A 22527-nucleotide genomic window follows, 5' to 3' on the forward strand; every position below is an offset into this window, starting at 1 on the left:
TAAGGCATCAAGTTGAGTGGCAGGACAATTTACAGACTTCTCTTTTTAAGAATGTAAAAGGTTTCTGTACTTGACCAGTCCCCAAAAAGCCTCCAGGAGGGAATAAAATCAGTTAATCATTTGTCATATCCAGATGGTAAGAAAATGAACAATTTCACCATTGGGCTCACTACCCAAAATGTTCCTAGAGGAATATAAATTAATTCTTAATTTGCCATGGCCAGATGGTAATTCATACCCAGGTCATTATGCAGGGTCTTCTGCATTGCTTAACGCTGGATCTGGCCTTTTATTTTGTCCACCATTAGTCAAGGCTCATAGAAGGCTAAATGAATCTGAATGTCAGCTTCCTCATATGATCTCAGGGAACGCTGATCTCTTGTACTTCTAATGTAAGGGCTAATGTTATGCTAGTAAATATTTGCCTGTGGAGCTGTGTAAAAATTAAGTTAACTTAATTAGCAAACAAAAATTACATTTAATAGTAGTTAAGATTATGGCAAAACTTCATGTAATCCGAACTTTAAAAGAATGCAAATAAGAAGTTAAGGGGAAAGACATGTACATTCCTTTCCAGCTTCAGATTCCCCACAATCTGTTGATAATGCAGTCGGGTACCTCCATAAAGCTTTCACATCTGTATCCAGCAGATACCCAAAAGCAACTTCATCAAATTTGTACTCAAATGCAAAACCTTAACAGTTATCTTATATGCTTTTTTATCAATTATATCAATAGGTTAGCTCATCTGTCCCATATTTCACGCATTTCAGAAGTTATTCTACCTCAATGCCACTGCGAGGTCATTTTTTTCAAAAAACGTTTTATTGAAAAACAGTTTCAATGGACATTTTTCAACTAGATAGAATTTTTTGTCCCCAGCTGACTGTGAAGGTGATGTGAAAGTATCTGTGGTGGTCTGAAAGAGTAAATTTAATTTAGGAATCATTATCAACTGGTTAATAGTATTGAAGTGACTAGCTGAGGAGGTCGTCCTCCATTGTTTATGGAGAAAAAAAACGGAAATATAAGTTGCTGAGTGAATCAATCAGTTGTAGTCCATTTTGATATAGATGAAAGCATTGGTTCAACTAGTTTATATGTGAGGAAATTGGACGTCTTCATGCAGCTGTGTTGTTGTTTAATTTATTCATCATGATTTAAGTTGAAAGAGCATAGAAATTTGTCAAGAACCTTAAGATGACAAAATGCAATAACTCTGGTATAATTCTTTTTACTACACATTACCTTTAAAAATTGTCAGACTCATTACAGATAGCTTGAAGGACCTCCAAACACTTGCCGATGTTGTCTTGTTTTAAATACCTCAAATTTTGTTTTGATATCATTTTGACAGTTACTGAACTATGTGATATTGTTTTATCATGCATATTTATCACCTGCCCTGCATTCTGCCCATAATCCATTTCTTCCAGAACAACTAACATTCCAAGTCACTGAGCAGATTTGAACAGCTACCATTTTTGTAAAACAATAAAAATTTTCAGGGAGATGTTGTCTTTCCCACCCTGCCAACTCCTTTTGAAATCTAGAATTTCTTCCTAGAAATGCACTTCCTTGAGGATCAGAATGAGCAATATTCGGTTCTGGATCAGTGACAGATTTGCGGTCTAATATTTTGCAATTTGTTTATTAGAAAGCAAGCTTTTTTCAATGGTGTAAATTTTTCATGGTAGAGCGTGACACTTTACACCTTTAAGTATCAACATGAATTATGTAAATAAAAGTGTTTAGGTACCTTTTAAAGGTGTCTCATTGTTTGTTTGTGATTACAGTTAACAAGGCACCTCCCAGAAATTCTGAAAGGGATGAGCCATGACACAAGAATCTCCCAGTCTAAGGACAGATACACAAGTTAAAGGAAGGGGAACAATATTTGTTTGTTTCCAAGTAGATTTGTTGTAGGTAGGACTCAAACGAAGAATATTTGCTGTATGTAGCACAGCAGAAGTGCATCTTTAATAAGGACTTAAATGTTGAATTTGCTTCCAGAAATTCAATAGTTAGATCTATGGAATTGCACTCATTGGGTGAAATCCTGGTCCTATTGAAGTCAATGGTAAAATTTCCTTTGACTTCAATGGGGTAAAGGGTTCACTCATTATACTAAGGGAAGCAGGGCTGACATGTTGAAGTCTATGAAAAATAGTATTAATAAAATTTAGAAATGGGTCTAAAATAATTCCCCAAACCTTGTAGAATATTTGGCATACAGAGTCAACATGTTAGTATGGTGTGGTACTGCACATAAGTTTCAGTATTGGGGACTTGATAGTAACCTCTATATTTAGGTTTCTTAACACTCCATTCTAAGGGTTTGTGGGGGGGTTTTGGGGGAGGGGGACAAGTAGTAACACCTCCACTGTTTGCAGAAACAGCAACAATGAGAACTCCCTGGCTATCCAAATGTATTTTCTTTTTTTCTCGAAATGCCATTCAGATGTCCCTGAGTTGAAAATGATAATTGTTTTAGTATTGTGCATCTTCTTGCTTGCATTACTCAGGAAACTGTTGACAGTTTGCTAAAACCACTGAAAATTGTAAAGATCCAGGCCCCTGCAGATGCTGCAGCAGTACTAGACACTGGACTGAGAATGCCTTGGAGTTGCTAAAACATCTGTGGGGTGGAGAACATCATGGCCAAATTAAGGTTGCAGTGGCAACTGTAAATCTGGCATTTTCTAACTTTCCGTTGTTTGACTTTGCAGTGTAAATAACATTCTTTTCATGTAGCTTTTTGTATGTAACTGATACTCATTTGGGATGACCTGTACAAATATATGTGGCTTTGTCACTCATGGTCAGGACAGCTAATCCAAATTCCTGTTGATGAAAACTTCATACCAAATCACCATGTTTCTCTGTCTGTCGCAATACACACACACAAATGTTTTGTATTTTCGTAGTAAATCCCTAAAAGATAACTTCATATTTTTCAAGTAACAAATGTCTACCTATGCATAGATTAGCTGTGGTCAATAATTTGTATTTTATTTTTTTTATATATACATATAGTGAGCTTATCTTGTCCAGCATTGACATTGGTGCAACTGGAGATTGGGAGTGTCTGATCAACAACTCCTTTGGAACTAGTACTAAGCACGTAGAAATTGTGGTATTAGAAACAGCAGCACCCTACTGCCCTGAAGAAAGAATAATTAATAATAAAGGAGATTTCAGGTATGATTTTGTCTAAGTTTAAAATATACAAACATGAAGAAAGCAAAGGCCTTTGTCCTCTATAAAATGGATCTATACATTCATCCTGAACACATTACTTACAACAGGTTCTCAAACATTTTCTCAGCATGGACCTCATATTAATACAAGAAACTGACCTGTGGACTATTTTCCTTCTCATCCATGGTTTATATAAATATCCTTATGGCAACAAGTGCTCGTGTGGAAAAGGAACATTAGGAAAGTATCTCACTTAGTTTTTGCTGTGTTTTTAATGTGCTTTAGTAGGACGAAGAACCAACACCCTTTGACTAGCCAGATGTCTGAGGACCACCAGCAAGTGCTCCGTGGTCTATAGAATGCATTATGAGAAACTCTGTTATAATGCTTGCAGTATAGTATGGGTTCTCAACCTGAGGTCATGGAAGGTTTAGGGGGGTTGTGACTGTCTTTCTTTTCATTATGGCTAAATGGGAGGAGGATCTGAAAACTTCTGGGACTCCTTTCTCTGTTGTAACACAGAATCGTAGTAAAGAATAAGTCAATAACCACTGCACTAAAACATTAAAGGATATGATCTTCAATACACTTCTGAATCCATTCGAGTTCAAATTGTTTTGTTCAGGTGCTAGTAGGAGCAATAAATAGCATTACAACTGTTACGGAATACTCCACTGGAGGTACTAAAAATGTAAAGTGAAAATTGTTCAGATAAACAAACAGATTGCTTGAGATGACTTTTTATGAATATAGCACCCAAGTTACGAAAATACCTGGTAATGTATAGTAAAATTTGAAAAAAATAATAATAGAATACTTAAACCTGCCTTCTGAAAAACTTGTTCTTTTAAATAAATATGAGTATTACCCACAAATTGTATTTAGAAAGAGATTAAATATATTAGTTGCATTTGGGTAGACTTTTCCTCTAAAATTACATATTAATCCTATAGTCTGCACTAAGTGGTGACCAAATGTAACTTATGATTTATCTCCAGTTTAATCACATGATATGTTTTTAAAAGTTTTTAACTCCCAAAATGAAGGAGAACCAGAGACTTCATGAAATCAGCTAGGGATTCCACTATATTGCTAGAGATTTTAAGTGGGAGAAGTTGAAATATGGTGGTGATGAGTATAAAACTCTAAGATAAGTTATTTTAACCTGTCCTGCAGTAACACCAGTGTGTAACAGTCCCCAAAGAGCAAGAAGGTAACTTGTTGCCAGGTTGATTATAATAACAGTTGATGTTGCATAATTAATTAAAAGAAAAGTAAGGTGGGCAGGGACTTTTCCCTGTGGGAGCTAAGCGCTCTCTGTACAAGCTTCCAACTGGACTAAATATCTTCTCCTTTAATTTATCCTTAAACTGTGCGAATGACTCATTTTTCTTGGGACTTCACTTCTAGCTTTCACTTATGGTACAGCATAGATAGAGTGGGGCGGGGGGAGGGAGAAGGAGAACTTACTACCACCAAAGATTGTTTTCACAATTCTACAAAAAAAAAAAACAAAAAAAAAACCCACCCCAAAACATATTATTGCTTCACCACAAATTTCAAGGAAAATGTTGAAATTAATGCAAGACACATAGCTAAATCCCTTTGATTCCTTTAAAAGTCTCAACCAGAGCTTGTTGGGTTTATTTGTTACTGGCAAAACTACCTTTCTGCCTAGCCCCATAAGGGTGAATTTTGGGTGCTTTTTAATGAACCATTTTTAAATAGATTATATAAAATAGTACTGAGTGCCACACAATGCAGCTTTCAAATGGCAACTTTAAGAAGCCCATTATACACTTGCCAGTAAATGTCATCCTTTTATTTATAAATAAAAGATATATAAATTCCTACATAGTGTCTCAAACTAGCTCCAAGGGCATTTTGCCTTTTTATATAAATCAAAGGAACAGGAATGCATGTTTCTCTCCTTATTGATCATCTTTCAGAAAGTCCAGACAAATTTAGTTTTGAAGCATAGATCAAAAGTATCTTGAATCCATGGATTCTTTTGGCATTTGAAGGGAATTAATGTAAAATTATAGAGAACTTCTTTTGAGCAAACTTAGCATTAACACATGAAGCTTGTTTCAAAGGTTTCTCCTCTGAGATGTAGCTAACACGCCAGTAATTTTTAATGGAAAGATCTTTGAGGTTTTGATATCATAGCAAATATGTAGGTAGAAAGACATCATCCACAAAAGCAAAACTAAAAAGAACTGCCTCTTTATCGGGCAGAGAAGCAATAAATGCGGTGGAAGGTTGCTCCTTTTAGTTGGCAGGCCCAGGTGGTATTTATAATTGCAATAAGAATATTATGCATTGTGAATCAGAGAGAACTGATCCTATGAACTGCATAATATTCTGTGTGATGCTGTACTTTGCTTTCCACTCACTGTAAGTCTGTTCTTATGTTGCATTATTCCTATCCTAAAGGGTTAGATTCTGATAGCCTTGCTTACTTTTCTGAGGAGCCTCATTGATTTTATGTTTGAGGTAAGAATTGGGCTTTTAGCTAATACAGTACACTACCTTTCACTAAAGGTAACATTCAGTTCAAATGCAAGGAGGAAAATATGTGGTATTTTCTTTTTCTTTTTTTTCCAAACTCTGTTGATGTTTCATTTTGAATCCAATGTTTTTGCTCCATTTGATGAATTATTTCATTAGTTAGTTAGCTATGGAAAAGGAAGATAATTTTTCTTCTTGGCTTAGCTTTCTTTGGAATTGAAAAGATGTAGATGGCTCAGAACCTGTCAGCGTATTATGTACTAGCATTCAAATCAACCTTCAGAGCAAAAGTGAAAAGGGTTAATTTACATGTTTAATCTAAACGTTAATAATCGAGGTGTGCTACATGCATCACTGGCAAGCTGAGTACTTGTATGACTGCTTAGGTCTAATCATTACTTCAGTATAATTTAAACTGAGGATATGTCTACACTGCATTTTGGAGTGAGTCTCCCAGCCTGTTCAACAGACCCAGGAGTTTAAAGAACAGCTAGCCAAAAACATAAAAGGTAATAACAAAATGTTTTTAAAGTACATCAGAAGCAGGAAGCCTGCTAAACAGCCAGTGAGGCCCCTGGACAATCAAGATACAAAAGGAGTACTTAAAGACAATAAAGTAATTGCGGAGAAACTAAATGAAATCTTTGCTTCAGTCTTCACAGCTGAGGATGTTAGGGAGATTCCCAAACCTGAGCCAGCTTTTGTAGGTGACAAATCTGAGGAATTGTCACAGATTGAGGTGTCAGTAGAGGAGGTTTTAGAATAATTGATAAACTTAACAGTAATAAGTCACCGGGACCAGATGACATTCACCCAAGAGTTCTGAAAGAACTCAAATGTGAAATTGCGGAACGATTAACTATGGTTTGTAACTTGTCCTTTAAATCGACTTCTGTACCCAATGACTGGAAGATAGCTAATGTAACACCAATATTTTAAAAGGGCTCTAGAGATGATCCCAGCAATTACAGACTGGTAAGTCTAATGTCAGTACCGGGCAAATTAGTTGAGACAATCTATGTGTCTGACAATTTTATTCTTTATGGAAGAACATCAATTGTTGGGCAAAAGTCAACATGGTTTCTGTAAAGGGAAATCGTGTCTTACTAATCTATTAGAGTTCTCTGAAGGGGTCAACAAACATGTGGACAAGAGGGATCCAGAAGACATAGAACAAAAGACGGAACAAAGGGTAGGAATAAATGGTAAATTTTCAGAATGCAGAGGGGTAACTAGTGGTGTTCCTCAAGAGTCAGTCCTAGGACAAATCCTATTCAACTTATTCATAAATGATCTGGAGAAAGGGGTAAAAAGTGAGGTGATAAGTTTGCAGATGATCCTAAACTGCTCGAGATAGTTAAGACCAAAGCAGACTGTGAAGAACTTCAAAAAGATCTCACAGAACTAAGTGATTGGGCAACAAAATGGCAAATGAAATTTAATGTGGATAAATGTAAAGTAATGAACATTGGGAAAAATAACACCAACTATACATAGAATACGATAGGGGCTAATTTAGCTACAACTAATCAGAAAAAAGATCTTGGAGTCGTGGATAGTTCTCTGAAGATGTCCACGCACTGTGCGGCGGCAGTCAAAAAAGCAACAGAATGTTAGGAATCATTAAAAAGGAGATAGAGAATAAGAAGAATATATTATTGCCCTTACAATCCATGGTACGCACACGTCTTGAATACTGCATACAGATGTGGTCTCCTCATCTCAAAAAAGATATACTGGCATTAGAAAAGGTTTAGAGAAGGGCAACTAAACCGATTAGGGGTTTAGAACGGGTCCCATATGAGGAGAGATTATAGAGGCTAGGACTTTTCAGCTTGGAAAAGAGGAGACTAAGGGGGACATGATAGATGTATATAAAATCATGAGTGATGTGGAGAAAGTGAATAAGGAAAAGTTGTTTTCTTGTTCCCATAATATAAGAACTAGGGGCCACAAAATGAAATTAATGGGCAGCAGGTTTAAAACAAATAAAAGGAATTTCTTCTTCACACAGCACACAGTCAACTTGTGGAACTCCTTCCCTGAGGAGGTTGTGAAGGCTAGGACAATAACAGGGTTTAAAAGAGAACTGGATAAATTCATGGAGGTTAAGTCCATTAATGTCTATTAGCCAGGATGGGTAAGGAATGGTGTCCCTAGCCTCTGTTTGGGGTGGTGATGATTGGCAGGAGAGAGATCACTTGATCATTACCTGTTAGGTTCACTCCCTCTGGGGCACCTGACATTGGCCACTGTCGGTAGACAGGATACTGGGCTGGATGGACCTTTGGTCTGACCCAGTACAGCCGTTCTTATGGTCTTAGACTAGTGGCTCTTACTAGTGCTCTAACAACAACTGTGTAGACAGTGCTGTCGAACCAGGCTGGGAGACTCGCTCCAAAATGTGCTGTAGACGTATCCTCAGTTTAAATTATACTGATGTAATGATTAAATCTAAGCCTTGCCAGCCCGAGTCTGTTGACCAAGACTGGGCGGCTCACTCCAAAATGCTGTCTAGACATATGCTAAAGGGCCTGATCCTCTCCAAACTTACGAAGGCATTTGAAACTCTGTGAGATTGTACTTATGTTTCCTTCTAATTTCCCCTTTTAATCATTTGAACATGTTTTGTCCCCCCAGGCACAGGATTCAGCCCCAACAGTTTCAGATTCCCTGGGTTTTGTGAGCCTCTTGAGAGTGCAGTAGCAGTACAGAGACATTGCATTGCCCACTGGTCCCCTCTAGCCTAATTTAGCTGTGCTGACTGCTGTTGCCCTATGAGTCCTCTTTCCAGGAGTGACTTGACAGCACAGCAGAGGAACTCATGTATAACTTACACTGGCTTATCCATTATACTTTTTAGGGGAAACCTGTTAGAGCATAACTGTCCCATTTCACTTCGGGCCTAGCACCCTCCTCACCTATGGGTCCCACGTTCTGCAGATCCCCAATAGATTGGTTTCCATGTGCTTGAGGCAGAAAGTGGACTTTGCAAGGGAACTCATGCTCTTCCCTTCTGTGGCTTTGGGCCAAAATCCACAGTACAAATGGCCATCCCGTTCTGGAGCATTTGCCACTTGGTTTTTAATAACAGATGTTGCATTTTCAGATAGCTCTGTGCCCTTTAGCTCTGCTCTTAGAAAGCTGTATAGACACAAATGGAGGAAACATGCCATCTATATATATATACTTTTTAACAACCAAACGCCTCATTAGAACAAATCAGTTGCCAGTTTTCATCACTGCCAGACTCTGGGTTAGTGTATTTTTGGCATTTCCCAAGAAAACAAAGTAATTTACCACAAAGCACAAAAACAGGAAGCTATTTTTAGAAAATAAAATGTTTTAAATTATTACTTTGTACTGACAGTTTTTTTAAATGTTCTGCCATATTGCTGCCACATTGTAAATTGGTTCTAAATAAGGCATGTCAAGTTAAAATTGCTTATTATCCTCTTCATAGATGGCCCAGAACTCTAGCTGGGATAACTGCTTATCACCCCTGTCTTCAGTATTCATTTAGCTCCATTTCTCTCCACAATGGAGCAGAAGAGTCAAAGGCATGGCGTAAATGTAACCGGACGGGACGCTGGGCAGATGAAAACTATTCTGAATGTCCGTATTCACAAGAAGTAACTCAAGTCCTTCATGCCTTTAGTCAGGTAATATTACAAAGTCCTTATTCATAGAATATACTGTAGTTATTGTTAGGTTACACATATATATATGTGAGGTGGTTGTTGGTACTTCACACTAAACAGAATGTGTGTCTGTTTCTAGGGTATACAACACTGGGTTCCTGTCAGGATCCAAATACCATGGAGGAATATGATCATGGTGCTTTAAAGCACTAACTGGGGCCACCTTGCTGTAGCTTTGATTTATTGCACAGCTTGCAAGCAAACCTGAGTTTAGGCACAAGTTTGGGATTTCTACACTCTAGCAAGGCAAAATGAAGTGCTTCATCTAAATGAGGCAATTCTCATTTGAAGAGTTTGTGGAAACTGATACTCTCAGAATAAGAAAAGGGCCTATTCCTTAGCTTTCTCTATCACAAAAGAGACAGTAAAAATTATATATATATATATAGGAAAATGTTTTGGGCCAAATTCACCACTATGGGTACATCTATGTTGTGATAAAAGACCCACAGCACAGCCATGGCAGGCCCGGGTCAGTGGACTTGGGTTCATGGGGCTCAGGCTGCGGGGCCTTGTGGGGTCTCAGAACCTGGGCTCCAGCCCAAGACTGGATGTCTGCACTGCAATTTTATAACCCCACAAACCCAAGTCAGCTGATCCAGGCCAGCCACAGGTATTTTATTGCTGTGTAAACATACCCTATCTTACTCCCATTTTATCTCAGTGTAACCATACTTAAACTGAGGTAAAACTGGAATAATGCCGTGCTTTAATTGTGCTGTGGATGTGAGTGTGTACAGCATATCAGCATCTTTATTGCAATGGGTTTTTCTCCCTGTGTCTGGAACTTATATGAACATTGGTAATGGAGTGATATGCTGGTACTCACTGACAAGGACGATGAGACACCAGAGCACCACTTCAATTTGTCTTTTCTCCTCCACACACACATTCTTGCCACAGTAGTGTTAGTTTCTCTTGCATTCTTATCTCTTTGACTCCCCAGCTGGAATGCCTCTCTTCATTGCTATGATCCTGGTTCTGTGAGCATTTCAGTTGGGTAAGAAGCAGGGCACAGACTAGAGAGGCTGTAGGAAACAGGAAGAGAGAAAGTTTTAGACTAGCATGAGGAGTGTTCAACACCTACTGGAGGCAAGGTTTGGTAGAGCTGGGTGAATAACTGATTATTTTGGTTTGGTGGCAGTTCTGAAAAAACTGGAGAAAAAAAATTGGTTTGGGTTGAAGTAAATCCGATTTATTTATTTTTTAATTTCAGTAATTCAAAAAAGTCTGTTGTGAGTTGAACAAAATGTTTCATTAATCCAAAATGTTTTGTTTCTGAGCATTTTTAAAGGACTAGAGTCATAAAACGGGGAATGGGAGGTGGTGTTCCCTTCCCCCACCCCCAAGCTTTACCGTGGCATGAAGGGCATTCATCTGGGCTGTAAGGGAGACAGGTTCAAATAGTCACTCTGGAACAGGGATTTGAGTCCAAGTCTCCCTCCTCCCAGGTGAGTGTTGTAACCACCAGGCTATAGAGTCATTTGCACTCCCTTGATTAGTTATTAGCACAGAGAAGTGGGAGACCCAAGCTGAAGTCCCTGCTCCAATAAATATTTAATTATTTACAAAGTGGAACAGCTTCAACAGGAGAGATTGAGAAAGACCCACCCCAGAATACCCCATATGGTGGTTAGGGCACCAGAGCAGGGATTCGAACTGGGGTCTCTTCCATTCCAGCTGAGTGCCCTAGTCATTAGACTAAAGGTTGTAAGAGGGAAGCAGCTGCCATCACCTCCTCCACTTCCAGTCATTGTCTGGATAGCATCATAGTCCAAAAAAATGGGTGAGATGGGGAAAGAGGTATAGGGAGAGAGCAGGAAAGTGTATAGAAGGGAGGACAGGGGTTGGAACTGCACAGCTTGTACCTGCTTGCACATCCTCCCATCTCAGTCCCATGCCTCAGTTCTCAGCTCACTCTTTTCATGCCACCACTCTTCTTCTTTGTCTCCTTCCATGCACTTCCTTTCATACATTGCCCCTAATGTGTGACAACAGCCTCCCTTTCCTAGTGCACCCATCTACCCTACCTAGCCTGAAATTGCTTCTGTTCACTAGATTTCTACCATACCTCCACTCCTAGGGCTTCTCTTTCACATTTTTTCACAAGCTTCTCTTTGAAATAAATACATTCATGGGCTGCACGCAGCATAACAGTTCAGATCACGTTATCTTGGTTTGTTGAAACCCTCATCCCCCTTTCTCTCCCACCATCTTTGTCCATTTTCTTTCCCTGTGTTTGCTTAATTTGATGCTGCAAATTGCAGAGTCTGGTCAGAGGTGCTGAACGCCAGACTCCATTGGAAATTAAGGTTACTGAGCAATTAGCAGGATCGGGGCTTTAGATTATGTGTTTTCTGGAGTAGGGAGCATTTCTACTTTTATTTCTGTAACGCCTGATACAGACCTACGATGCTGCATAAATAGTCTGAAAAAGTTACTAGGAGTATTATATACAGAGGCAGCTGTTTCCACCCCCTTGTTCTCAGTGCAAAGTTTAAATATGTATTTTTAACTTGTGCCTGTTAAAGCCACTGCCTGCAAAACTCCCCCTTTAATTCTAGCTTGTTAAAAAATTAAGTCTTGATGGAATGATACTTCACACAAACAGTGCCATCAAAAGGTACAGGGGGAAGAAGAGAATTGTTCTTTGATCTTTTGCCTCTTCTACTCTTTGGACTTCTTCAAATGAATTATATCAGAGATACAATGAGTTAAAATATCAGAGTTAAACTAAAACATAAACAGAGCATATTTTCATAACCGAGCCAGACAGTTCAATCTGGAAATATTATTTCCATTTATAATAATCTAGAACAGTTGACAGGTAAGCCAAATGTCATTTTAAAAAAAAAATTCTATTTGTGAGCAAAAACAAAGATTAATCTGAGGAAAAGCATCTCAGGAAAGAGAAATTAAAAGGTTGGGTTGCAGGAATGCTACAGCAAAGCAATGCCTTTCTTTTGCCTGGTCATCTGTTTAGTCTGTGTGGTTTCAGTGGTTCCGGATAATGAATCCAGACATTCTGTTTCCTTACTCTGGCTTTATCCTGGGAAAATATCTTTATCTCACACATACTTGTGAGTTTTCCTTGCAGGCAGGTGCGCTCTGGCGGTCGCCGGTCCCGCGGCTCCAGTGGACCTCCTGCAGACGTACCTCCCGCAGGTGCGCTCTGGGAGGCCTACCGGAGCCGCGGGACCAGCGGACCCTCCGCAGGCACGTCTGCAGGAGGTCCACCGGAGTCGCGGGACCGGCGACCGCCAGAGCGCACCCCATGGCGTGCCACCCTGCTTGGGGCGGCGCAATTCCTAGAGCCGCCCCTGCTTATGGGACTTTTTTTTTATTGCTTTTTTTCCCCCCATTAATTAGTTTCCTGTCTCACCTCTTCCCCTTTTTGGAGGACTCTTGGGTCTCTAGAGAAATCATGCTGCCTGTTGCCAAGGCAGAAAGTTTATTAAACAATTGTTTAATAATCAGATGTTACTATCAAATCCAAGCTAGAGAGCCAAGCTGCACAGAGTCATTATTAGTCTGTTTGAATTGCAGTCATCTGTGTAGTTAGCCAATGTCAGAAAGAGTATAGTGAATGTGTGTAGTGCATGGGATAGTTAAGGATGAAAATCCCTTTCCATTATAACCACTTGCTTATAATCTTCCCAGACCTTCAGAGTTGGGACTTGCTTTTCTACCTAAAAATTAATGTCAATACAAAAATACCTCTCTGCTTTTAAACTGATTTTTTTACTCCAGTAGCTACAATTCTGAAACCCTGGACATGTTCATGACATAAAGGCTCCAAGAGCCATGTATCCTGGTCACCTTCACGTTAGTGTAAATCCAAAGAAATGTCATTGAAGTCAAAAGTTATTTCAGATTCACAGCCGTGTATATGAGATAAAAATCACAGGTCCTAGGGCGTCCTGATTCCATGCAGGGTGTTGATTTTTAGCTGCATGGTTCCATGTTAGTGAAAATCATTTGACTAAAGCCCTTATCCTGCAAAGACTTGTACACATGCTTCACTTTAGGTCAGTGGCACTATTCACATATGTAAGTCTTTTGCAGGATCGAGGGAAGTGATTATTCCCCTCTGTTTGGCACTGGTGAGGCCACATCTGGAGTATTGCATCCAGTTTTGGGGGCCCCACTATAGAAAGGATATGGACAAATTGGAGAGAGTCCAGCAGAGGGCAATGGAAATGATCAGGGGGCTGGGGCACCTGACTTATGAGGAGAGGCTGAAGGAACTGGGCTTATTTAGTCTGCAGAAGAGAAGAGTGAGGGGGGGATTTGATAGCAGCCTTCAACTACCTGAAGGGGGGTTCCAAAGAGGATGAAGCTAGGCTGTTCTCAGTGGTGGCAGATGACAGAACAAGTAGCAATGGTCTTAAGTTGAGGTGGGGGACTTCTAGGTTGGATTTTAGGAAACACTATTTCACTAGGAGGGTAGTGAAGCACTGGAATGAGTTACCCAGGGAGGTAGTGGAATCTCCATCCTTAGAGGTTTTTACCCGGCTTGACAAAGCCCTGGCTGGGATGATTTAGTTGGTGTTGGTCCTGCTTTGAGCTGGAGGTTGGACTAGATGACCTCCTGAGGTCTCTTCCAACCCTAATCTTCTATGATTCTATGATCAGATCCTAAATTGATACACATTAAACAAAGTATATAGCCTCAGAAATTGTAAAAGAGTGATAAAAGCCAAGCCGGATATTACACATAACAATTCTGATGTATTTCCAGATGCACGTCAACGCCACCAATGCTCTTGAATTTTCCCGCCAACTTACAGCCTACACAAGAGGTGCTTCCAACTTTGCAGATAAGATGGATATTATATATTTGGCTTACATAATGGAAAAATTAATAGTCATCGCGGATGACGTCAAAGATGTAAGATACTGAATAATCTACCACTTAAAACTGAAATCACATACTTGTACGTTTAGGGCATGGTCCTGTTTTAACATATGCAGGCACACATTGCAGTATAGATTCTAAAATTGCTCCCTGCTCTTGTGAATGCATATACGCTGTACAAAAGATTAAGCAGTGGGTTGCTCAGTGTCTGAGAGGAGGATTGAGCCTTCTCATCTGCCTGATAGATCCATTGCTGTTTTGGAACAAAATATTTTAGCATGCACACACATTTCCTTTACTTTGTGCCTTTTAAAATTATACAGTGGCTAAAGTATTGGAAGTAACTCCAGGGTGCCTTTCCTTCTGGATGTTTCCATGACAGTATCTGAATGTCACAAATGTTTATTTTGTTTGTTCTGTATTACCAACAGAATAACTATGGAGGATATTTTCACTGCATTTTGAAGAATTAAGAGTGTGTGTATCAATCACTTCATGTGAAGAGGACAAAATGCCTCTTTAAGTATAACTCTCTGAAGAAACTTCTAGGACAGGGGATGACATTTTACAAGGAAATGTAATCAGAGTTATGCAAACCTCAAAGGAAAAAATAGCTTTTAATAGACAACAGCAATGATACTCATAAAAGTTTTCATTGTTAATTTTCAGAGTAGCTGCTTGCATAAAGATTTCATAATCTGTAATTTTTGAATACATGATAGTTATAGTTAAAACATTTTGTTTTCTTTTGGTTTGGTATTGTTCATTTCATTCTGGCTTTGGGGTTTGTAATGGTTAATGTTTTAGTGCCACTTTGAGAGTGCCTTCAACTTTAATTTCATCATCAGATGCCAGAACTAAAGTGCATACTAAGTGCTTCCCATAGTCATATTTCAAAGCTACAATTGCTTTTCAACCTCCTGGCTCAGAATCCCAATATGATGATGTTGCTTTTTGACCAAAAAAAAAAAAAGTGAGAATTTTCTCTCTGACAAAAAAAATAGCCTTATTCAGTTATAGCTCTCCTAAAAAATTCTTTGATTCTTCTTTGGTTTTGGTACTAGCACCTTATGTGTTGTTCATTACATAAATTAGCATCAGCTCCAATTGTTTTTGCCCCTCCTTCCACGTAATGTTCAAACTCCTGATCCATGTTATCAAAGCAGCCACACAACTCCACCCCTCATTGCGTGTTACTTCTCCACCTGTTTCTTTCATAATCCCTCACACCATTCACTGGCTCCACCTTCTCTCCTTACTGCTTCCACTTTCAGCTTCGCATTTTGGGTATGTCTTCACTGCGAGTGAAAATGTGATTGTTGCACAGGTAGGCAGACCTGTGCTGACTGTAATCAAGAGAACCATGGGTACTAAGAATAGTGAAGGTGTGGTGGCACAGACTTGTACTTGGGTTGGGCACCTGAAGACAAGCCCACCGGAGGTGCTTGATACATATTTGGATTGCTAGCCTGTCTCCACATCTCCACTACTATTGCTATCCACACTTGCTAGATTAAAGCTATCAGACCTATGCCTGCCTTCACACCGTAACTTGAAGTGAAGACATGCCTTTTCTTTCATGCTGCTTCCAGTGCTTGGAATGGCTTCCAGCTTTCATCCTCACTAAGCACTTTCTCTCTTCTTCTTCAAACCCATCCTTAACACCTACTGGTTTCTTACTTTAATCTCACTAGTGATGTACAAAAAAAATGTGGATACCTGAACTGTTCTCCTTTTGCCATAGAATTATAGAATCTACGGCCTTTTCTACACTTGGAAGTTGCCCTGGTTTAACTAAAAGTGGTTTAAAACTGATTTAGTTAAACAGTGCAAACCCCTGTGTGGACACGCAGCTATCTCCAACTGACTTGTGTCATAAGCTAAACTGATATAAATCACTTGTAAACTAACATAAGTGGGTTAACAGTTTTGCACTGTTTTAAACCGATTTTAGTTAAATTTGTGCAACTTCTGTGTTGATGTGCTTAAAGCAGAAAAAGACCAATTTGATCATGCATGTTGGTTCCTTACTGCACATTTTACTCTTGCATTGTCCCATCTAGTGTCAAATGTGCCAAATGATAGGGCTTTCACGGCTTCTCCTGGGGCATAATTTCACAGTCTAGTACATCATGCTGCCAGGAAAATGTGCTTACATTCACCCAATTTTTCATATTCTTGATTTCATGCTATTACTCCTAGTTAGCACATTTTATTATGCTAAAGAATGGCTTCCTCTTCCTACTTTTCCCACCTCTTATTTATTTATAGGCTATTATCCTGTCCCTCACTTAGCTGAGCTGTGTGTCTTAATCTTTTCCCATCAATCATTGCCTCCAGCCTCCTAATCATTTTTCTTACTCTTCACTGCATCAGTAACACAATTTGTCAATAACCTTCTAGTAATTAGATTACCAGAAATTAATATATTATTTCAGGTAGTCGCAAAAGAGCCATATAGAGAGGACACATTATACCTTTGTCCATTGTTGTGTGACTGCTGTATATAAAGTTTAAAGTTGCATTGACTTTTTCAGCAACCATTAGCACTGCAAACTCCAGTTTAATTTCTTAATGTCTGCCATCTGCGATGTCTCAGTATTATTGCTTTATGGGTTTCTTCTTTCTGCTGAATATCTGTACTTTGAACCACATAGCCAGATCTATTAGGTTATGTCTTTCCCTGTTGAAACATTTTTTAGTTATTTTTATGCCCCTGAATGTAATCACTCTTCTATGCATCATTTTTGTGTGAGATGATCAGTAAACTCTTTGGGATGCCATATCTGTGGGTTCTGAAAACTGCTGTATACATTTACAAGGCTATATTACTTTGTAATCTGATTTAAATTAAGTTTAATTTACAAAAAAAAAATATTTTCATTTCAAAGTGAAAAGTGAAGAAAGAAGCCACTGCATCATTCAATTCAATTCAAGATGAAATCCTTGGAGTATCATTACAATCACATTTTCTAAAATGTTTTTCTCTTCAACTTTCGCTATTTAGGGCAAGGACTCATTTAAGGCACCTAGGACAGCGGGGCTCTTCACGGGCTTCCTGGAACTATTGCAGTACTCATACATAGAAGCAAGCAAACAAAAATGTAAACTGACTATGAGCCTGATTTTCAGAGGTATGGAGGACCTGCAACTCTCATTAATTTCAAATTGAGTTGTGAGTTCTCCGCGCTTTTGAGAATTAGGCCTTCTCTCCCTATAGAGAGAGAGTGAAACTGACTATACACAAAGTGCTGTCAAATGCATAAAAAAATAAATATGTTTTCTTAAAACTCTCTCAGTTATAGTAAGTGTAGGTATTACTTGTAACAATACCAGGGAAAGTGGTTTTCAGACGGAAATGTGTTTTTTAAGTTGATTGTCTTTTCAGACTTTCTGAATAATCATTGTACCCATCAAAATATAAAATGATTGTTTTTTGGGTACCACACTATTAATCTCAGGAACACCTTTGTTTTGGGCAATGTTCACTCTGCTGTCTGATGAAATTTGTCAGACTCTCACAAACTGCCAGAATTCTGATGCAGACTGTTGCTAGACATGTATTCAGTCATATGGAGCATTTCCTTTCTTGTACAAAATGCTGTAAAATATCAAGGGATATTGCAAGTTGCACTGTAGCAGTTATGGCTGTATTCTTGTTTCCATCATAGTCTCTTGTTTTATGAAGGGGGGGAAAACAGGGATTGTAATTCAGAAAACAAGAAGTTCTGGAGGGGGAGGGTGTTTGTTTTGGTTTTCATTCTGGTATTTTGGTTTGGTTTTATATAAATTGTGAAGGAGATCTTTTTGCCTGGTTAATCCTGATTAAAAATCCTGGTTAAAATATACTTCATCTGAGCAGAATGCTTCCTTGGGCATATATAACTCAAATAGATTTAGTTTTAAAAAAATAATTTGGGAAAAGATAAATCCATAAAAAAGCAATTCATATTTGGTGTTATAGGGAAGATCTAGTGGCTGAGACAGTAAGAGGAGAACTGAAATTCTTTAAAAATAAAGACTTGGAAATATCCCACATTAATAAGACAAACAGTAGAGTTGAACATATTAAATTAGCAGAGCAGAATAAAATACCAAAATCAACCAGTGGAATGATCAATAACAGGGCCGCCCGGGAAGGGGGGGGAAAGTGGGGCAATTTGCCCCGGGCCCCACAGGGTACTATATAAAGAATATAGTACTTTATAGTATTGCAATTTTTTTTTTATGGAAGGGGCCCCTGAAATTGCTTTGCCGTAGGCCCCCGAATCCTATGGGCAGCCCTGATCAATAAACATATTTGTAATAAACCAAAAATGAGCTGTGTTACTTTATTTTAATTTATTTTAGTTAATGGAAAAAAATGACCAATAACACCTGCTTTAACTCAAAATGGTGAAATACATAAATAAATAAATACATAAAAAAATAAAAACTGTGGGGATATTACACTTAAATAGTGAACAAAAAAGTATTTTCTTTTATGTCACTTTGCACTTTTGTCTCCTCTTCTCCTTGGTCTCTGTGTTTGTTTAAATGTAATGATCTAACAGAATGACTAGTCTCCTTAAAATGACTGTCATTAGGTGAGATAAGGTGCCAAATTTTGATTGCACTCTTGTGTTCTTTGTTGCCGTTTTAATGGTATAATAGTTTCCCATGTAATTACTTTTTCCTTCAGCTTGGAGATGCTATAGTTGAAATTGCCAGCAACATAATGCTGGTAGATGACCATGTGTTGTGGATGGCCCAGAATGAAAACAAAGCCTGTACCAGGATTGTACAATGTGTGGCGCACATTACAAATCAGACACTGACCAGCCATACTCAGGTTATATCAAAGGTATGTAATAAAATTATAAATATTTTGTTGGGGTTTGTTTGAAAGAGCTGTCATTTTTCTATCAATTTTTGCATTAGCATTTTATATTCATTAAAGTACTGTTGGAAGACAGAAAAAGCAAAAATACAGTAGGTTTATCTAACATTACTGATAGGCTCAATAACTGACATTTATCTATTTATTATTATAGTGGATTGTTTCGTTTGTGGCGTGTTCTTCAAATATGGTATTGCTGTTCACTTCAGTTTACCCTTCGCTGTTGGTATATGTGTTCATTTTAGAAGGCTTAAATTGGGTCAATCAACATTTCCAATAAGAGGATAAGACAACATGCTCCGTTGTTGCCTGCAGCTTTTGATATGGCTGTCAGAGAGCATTCTAGGTATTATAGCATAAACCGGTGAGAAAGACCTGGCTGAAAAGGTGCATCTTGTTGCTCTTGGTAAAGATATCAGCTAGTTTTCTGTTTGATCTTATTTTTATGGGGAGCAAATTGTAGATTCTTGGACCTACTACCAAAAATGCCCAGCCTCCAGCTCACAAGAGTTCACCCTTGGGACACTGAGTATGTTTTTAGCAATTTTTCAACATTTAAATAGTAGAATGGACCAAAATCAGAAGCTTAAATCCAAACCCTTTACAATTTTAAATTAAATATTTAAAGAGTTATTGGGTATGTTTAAAAAAAAAACAATAACAACTTGCAAACCTTGCATATTTTGGTCCATTATCTACAGAATTTGTTTGGGGATATTGCTTGAAAGTGAATTCCTTGTTCATTTTAGTTACAGACCAGTGCGTATTTGCAAACACACATTGGTGGCCTGCTTATATCCTTAGCCCCTTCAACAATGCAACTTACGTGAGGTGGGAGGGTCCTAGAGCTTGGGCTATAGCCTGAGCACGAACATCTACACCACAATTAAACAGTCTTTTAGCCCAAGCCCTGCGAGCCCGAGTCAGCTAGCACAGGCCAGCTTTGGGTTTTTAGTTGCAGTGTAGACATATCCTTAAAGAAGCAAGACCTAGACGGACCAGTCTTTTTTCACTTGCAGATTATACTCTGTGAGGAACTGATTTGTCTGTTTTTAAAGAAAAAAAGCTGTTCATTTAAATGGTTATATATAGAAAAGTATCAGAGGGGTAGCCGTGTTAGTCTGGATCTGTAAAAAGCGACAGAGTCCTGTGGCACCTTATAGACTAACAGACGTATTGGAGCACATGTGTCTGACGAAGTGGGTATTCACCCACGAAAGCTTATGCTCCAATATGTCTGTTAGTCTATAAGGTGTCACAGGACTCTTTGTTCTATATATAGAAAAGAATCACTTTCAATGCCCATTTTTATGTATGTATCTATTTAGAATACGTATAGACAGTAAAGCGCCTTCCTAGGGCTGACTTTTTATGTAACAGCTAAGGGGATGCTCTATTTGTATAAACTCCTGGTTTATTTTAAATGTCAAGTTCCATAGGTCATTTTTCTTGTCACTGCTTCGGGAGGATGTTGACATTCCTATCCAAAGTAATTCTTTCTGTTTATGCAAGCTGTAGATCTGTATCCCTAACCTATTAGCTGTGCTCTATCTTTTTTCTTCTTACAGTTTTCTGTAGGAGATTCAGTGCACAGTCGAGTGCAGCTTGTAAATAAACAAATCTGTGGACTTTCTTGTGTAGTCTCATGCAATACTAAACAACTTCTGTTCCTTTTGGACACCAGCCAGCAAGCAATTAGTCAGTTAACTAGCTCACAGAAATTGCTTTAGTTTCTTTAAACAGAGTAAGACTGCACAAACTTTGATAAGTGGTCACCTGTTTTAGATATAATTTCTGAAAAATTAAGGCTCCTACTAAATCTGTCAATTGTATGACATGAACCTGGCCATTTTCTTTCTAAGTCTATTGAAAACTTCATTAAATGGCAATGTTTTTTTGGGGGGAAGACAGACATGTTTTTCTCATGCACTATGGGATGGGTTATCACAAAGGCAAACAAACCCCTGAGTTGAAAGATAGAGCAATAGATCAGTTGTATTTCCTCATGCCTCCCTGAGTTTGGAGTGGTGTGTATATATAGATATTGTTCTGTACATAAGGAATGGCCTGTTACATCTTCTCAAATGTATAAACTCCAGATATTTTATCCAATGTATAATAATGCATTTAAGGTAGGAAATTATATATAGCTTCAAATTAATATTACCGTGCAGAGTGAAAAAGAAACTCTTCTTTGTATATTATATTAAAAAGTAAGAATAAATTCCTGTGAACACAAAATTCTGATGGGACAGAAACAAGTGAAAAGGCTGCTATTTTTTGCTCTTGGGGTATGGCTACACTTGCGAGTTGCAGCGCTGGTGGAGGCTTTCCAGCGCTGCAATTAGTAAGTGGCCACACCTGCAGGGCACTTCCAGCGCTGCAACTCCCTGGCTGCAGCGCTGGCCATACACCTCACTCAGCATGGGGAATAAGGATTGCAGCGCTGGTCATCAAGTGTGGCCACACACCGGCGCTGTTATTGGCCTCCAGGATATAAGGGTGTATCCCAGAATGCTTTTAACTAAATTACTCCCTTTGTTTTGTTATGCAGCCTCTCTTTGTTTTGTTGTGAACCTCCGGAGGTCCGTTGCTCCTGGAGCTGCTCTACAGGAGCTGCTTATCAGCTCCTGTTTGCTGTGATCAATCTGTGAACAATCAAATGAGATCCTCCTCCCTGCGTGATTCACAGGAGTTGAGTATGCATTTTGCTTGACCAGCAGCGAGAAAAGGAGTCATTCACAGGGGTTGAGTGTTTGCTTTGCTTGAGAGAAACGGGGGGAGGGAGCAGAGCGGGGAAAGAGAGTATGTTGGATGCAGGCTGTTTGCAGTTAACAGTAAGGGGGTGGGAAAATTTTCTGATTTTGCACAGTGTCGGTTCCAAAAATCCACTCTCTCTTTCCCCCCCCCCCGGTCCCTGTCACACTGCCCCACCCCCTTCTTTTGAAAAGCATGTTGCTGCCACTTGAACGCTGGGATAGCTGCCCATAATTCATCACTCCCAACAGCGCTGCAAATGCTGCAAATGTGGCCACACTGCAGCGCTGGTAGCTGTGAGTGTGGCCACACACCAGCGCTGGCCCTGCACAGCTGGACGACCAGCGCTGCAAACTACCAGCGCTGCAGATTTGTAAGTGTAGCCATACCCTTAGTGTGCTAACCTGACACACTCGAATTAAACCAACTTCATTGTTAATGCATGTGTAAATTTACTGAGTTGTCTGCAATACCTTTCCATTCATGGTATCTATCTGTGACATTCTGTACCTCATGGGAACGTCCTACACCCCCATGTTCATCCTTATACTATGATTGTGTGATATCTAATGCAAAGTTTGTCATGTTGGGGGTTTTCAGAAGGTGCATGATGTTCTGAG

General features: G+C 39.0%; 1 protein-coding gene across 5 annotated transcripts in view; it reads left to right on the forward strand.

The window, feature by feature from the left end:
* ADGRA1 (adhesion G protein-coupled receptor A1) overlaps positions 1 to 22527 on the forward strand; it is a 463966-nt gene that overhangs the window by 238102 nt on the left and 203337 nt on the right. For all 5 annotated transcript variants that reach the window (XM_039481827.1, XM_039481825.1, XM_039481824.1 and 2 more), the window contains 4 exons: positions 3037 to 3201; positions 9176 to 9374; positions 14155 to 14304; positions 18953 to 19114. In XM_039481827.1, coding sequence (XP_039337761.1) covers positions 3037 to 3201; positions 9176 to 9374; positions 14155 to 14304; positions 18953 to 19114 — 676 coding nt within the window. The remainder of the gene's footprint in view (positions 1 to 3036; positions 3202 to 9175; positions 9375 to 14154; positions 14305 to 18952; positions 19115 to 22527) is intronic.

Source organism: Mauremys reevesii, linkage group 7 (genome assembly GCF_016161935.1).
Source record: "Mauremys reevesii isolate NIE-2019 linkage group 7, ASM1616193v1, whole genome shotgun sequence".
Taxonomy (NCBI): Eukaryota; Metazoa; Chordata; order Testudines; family Geoemydidae; genus Mauremys; species Mauremys reevesii.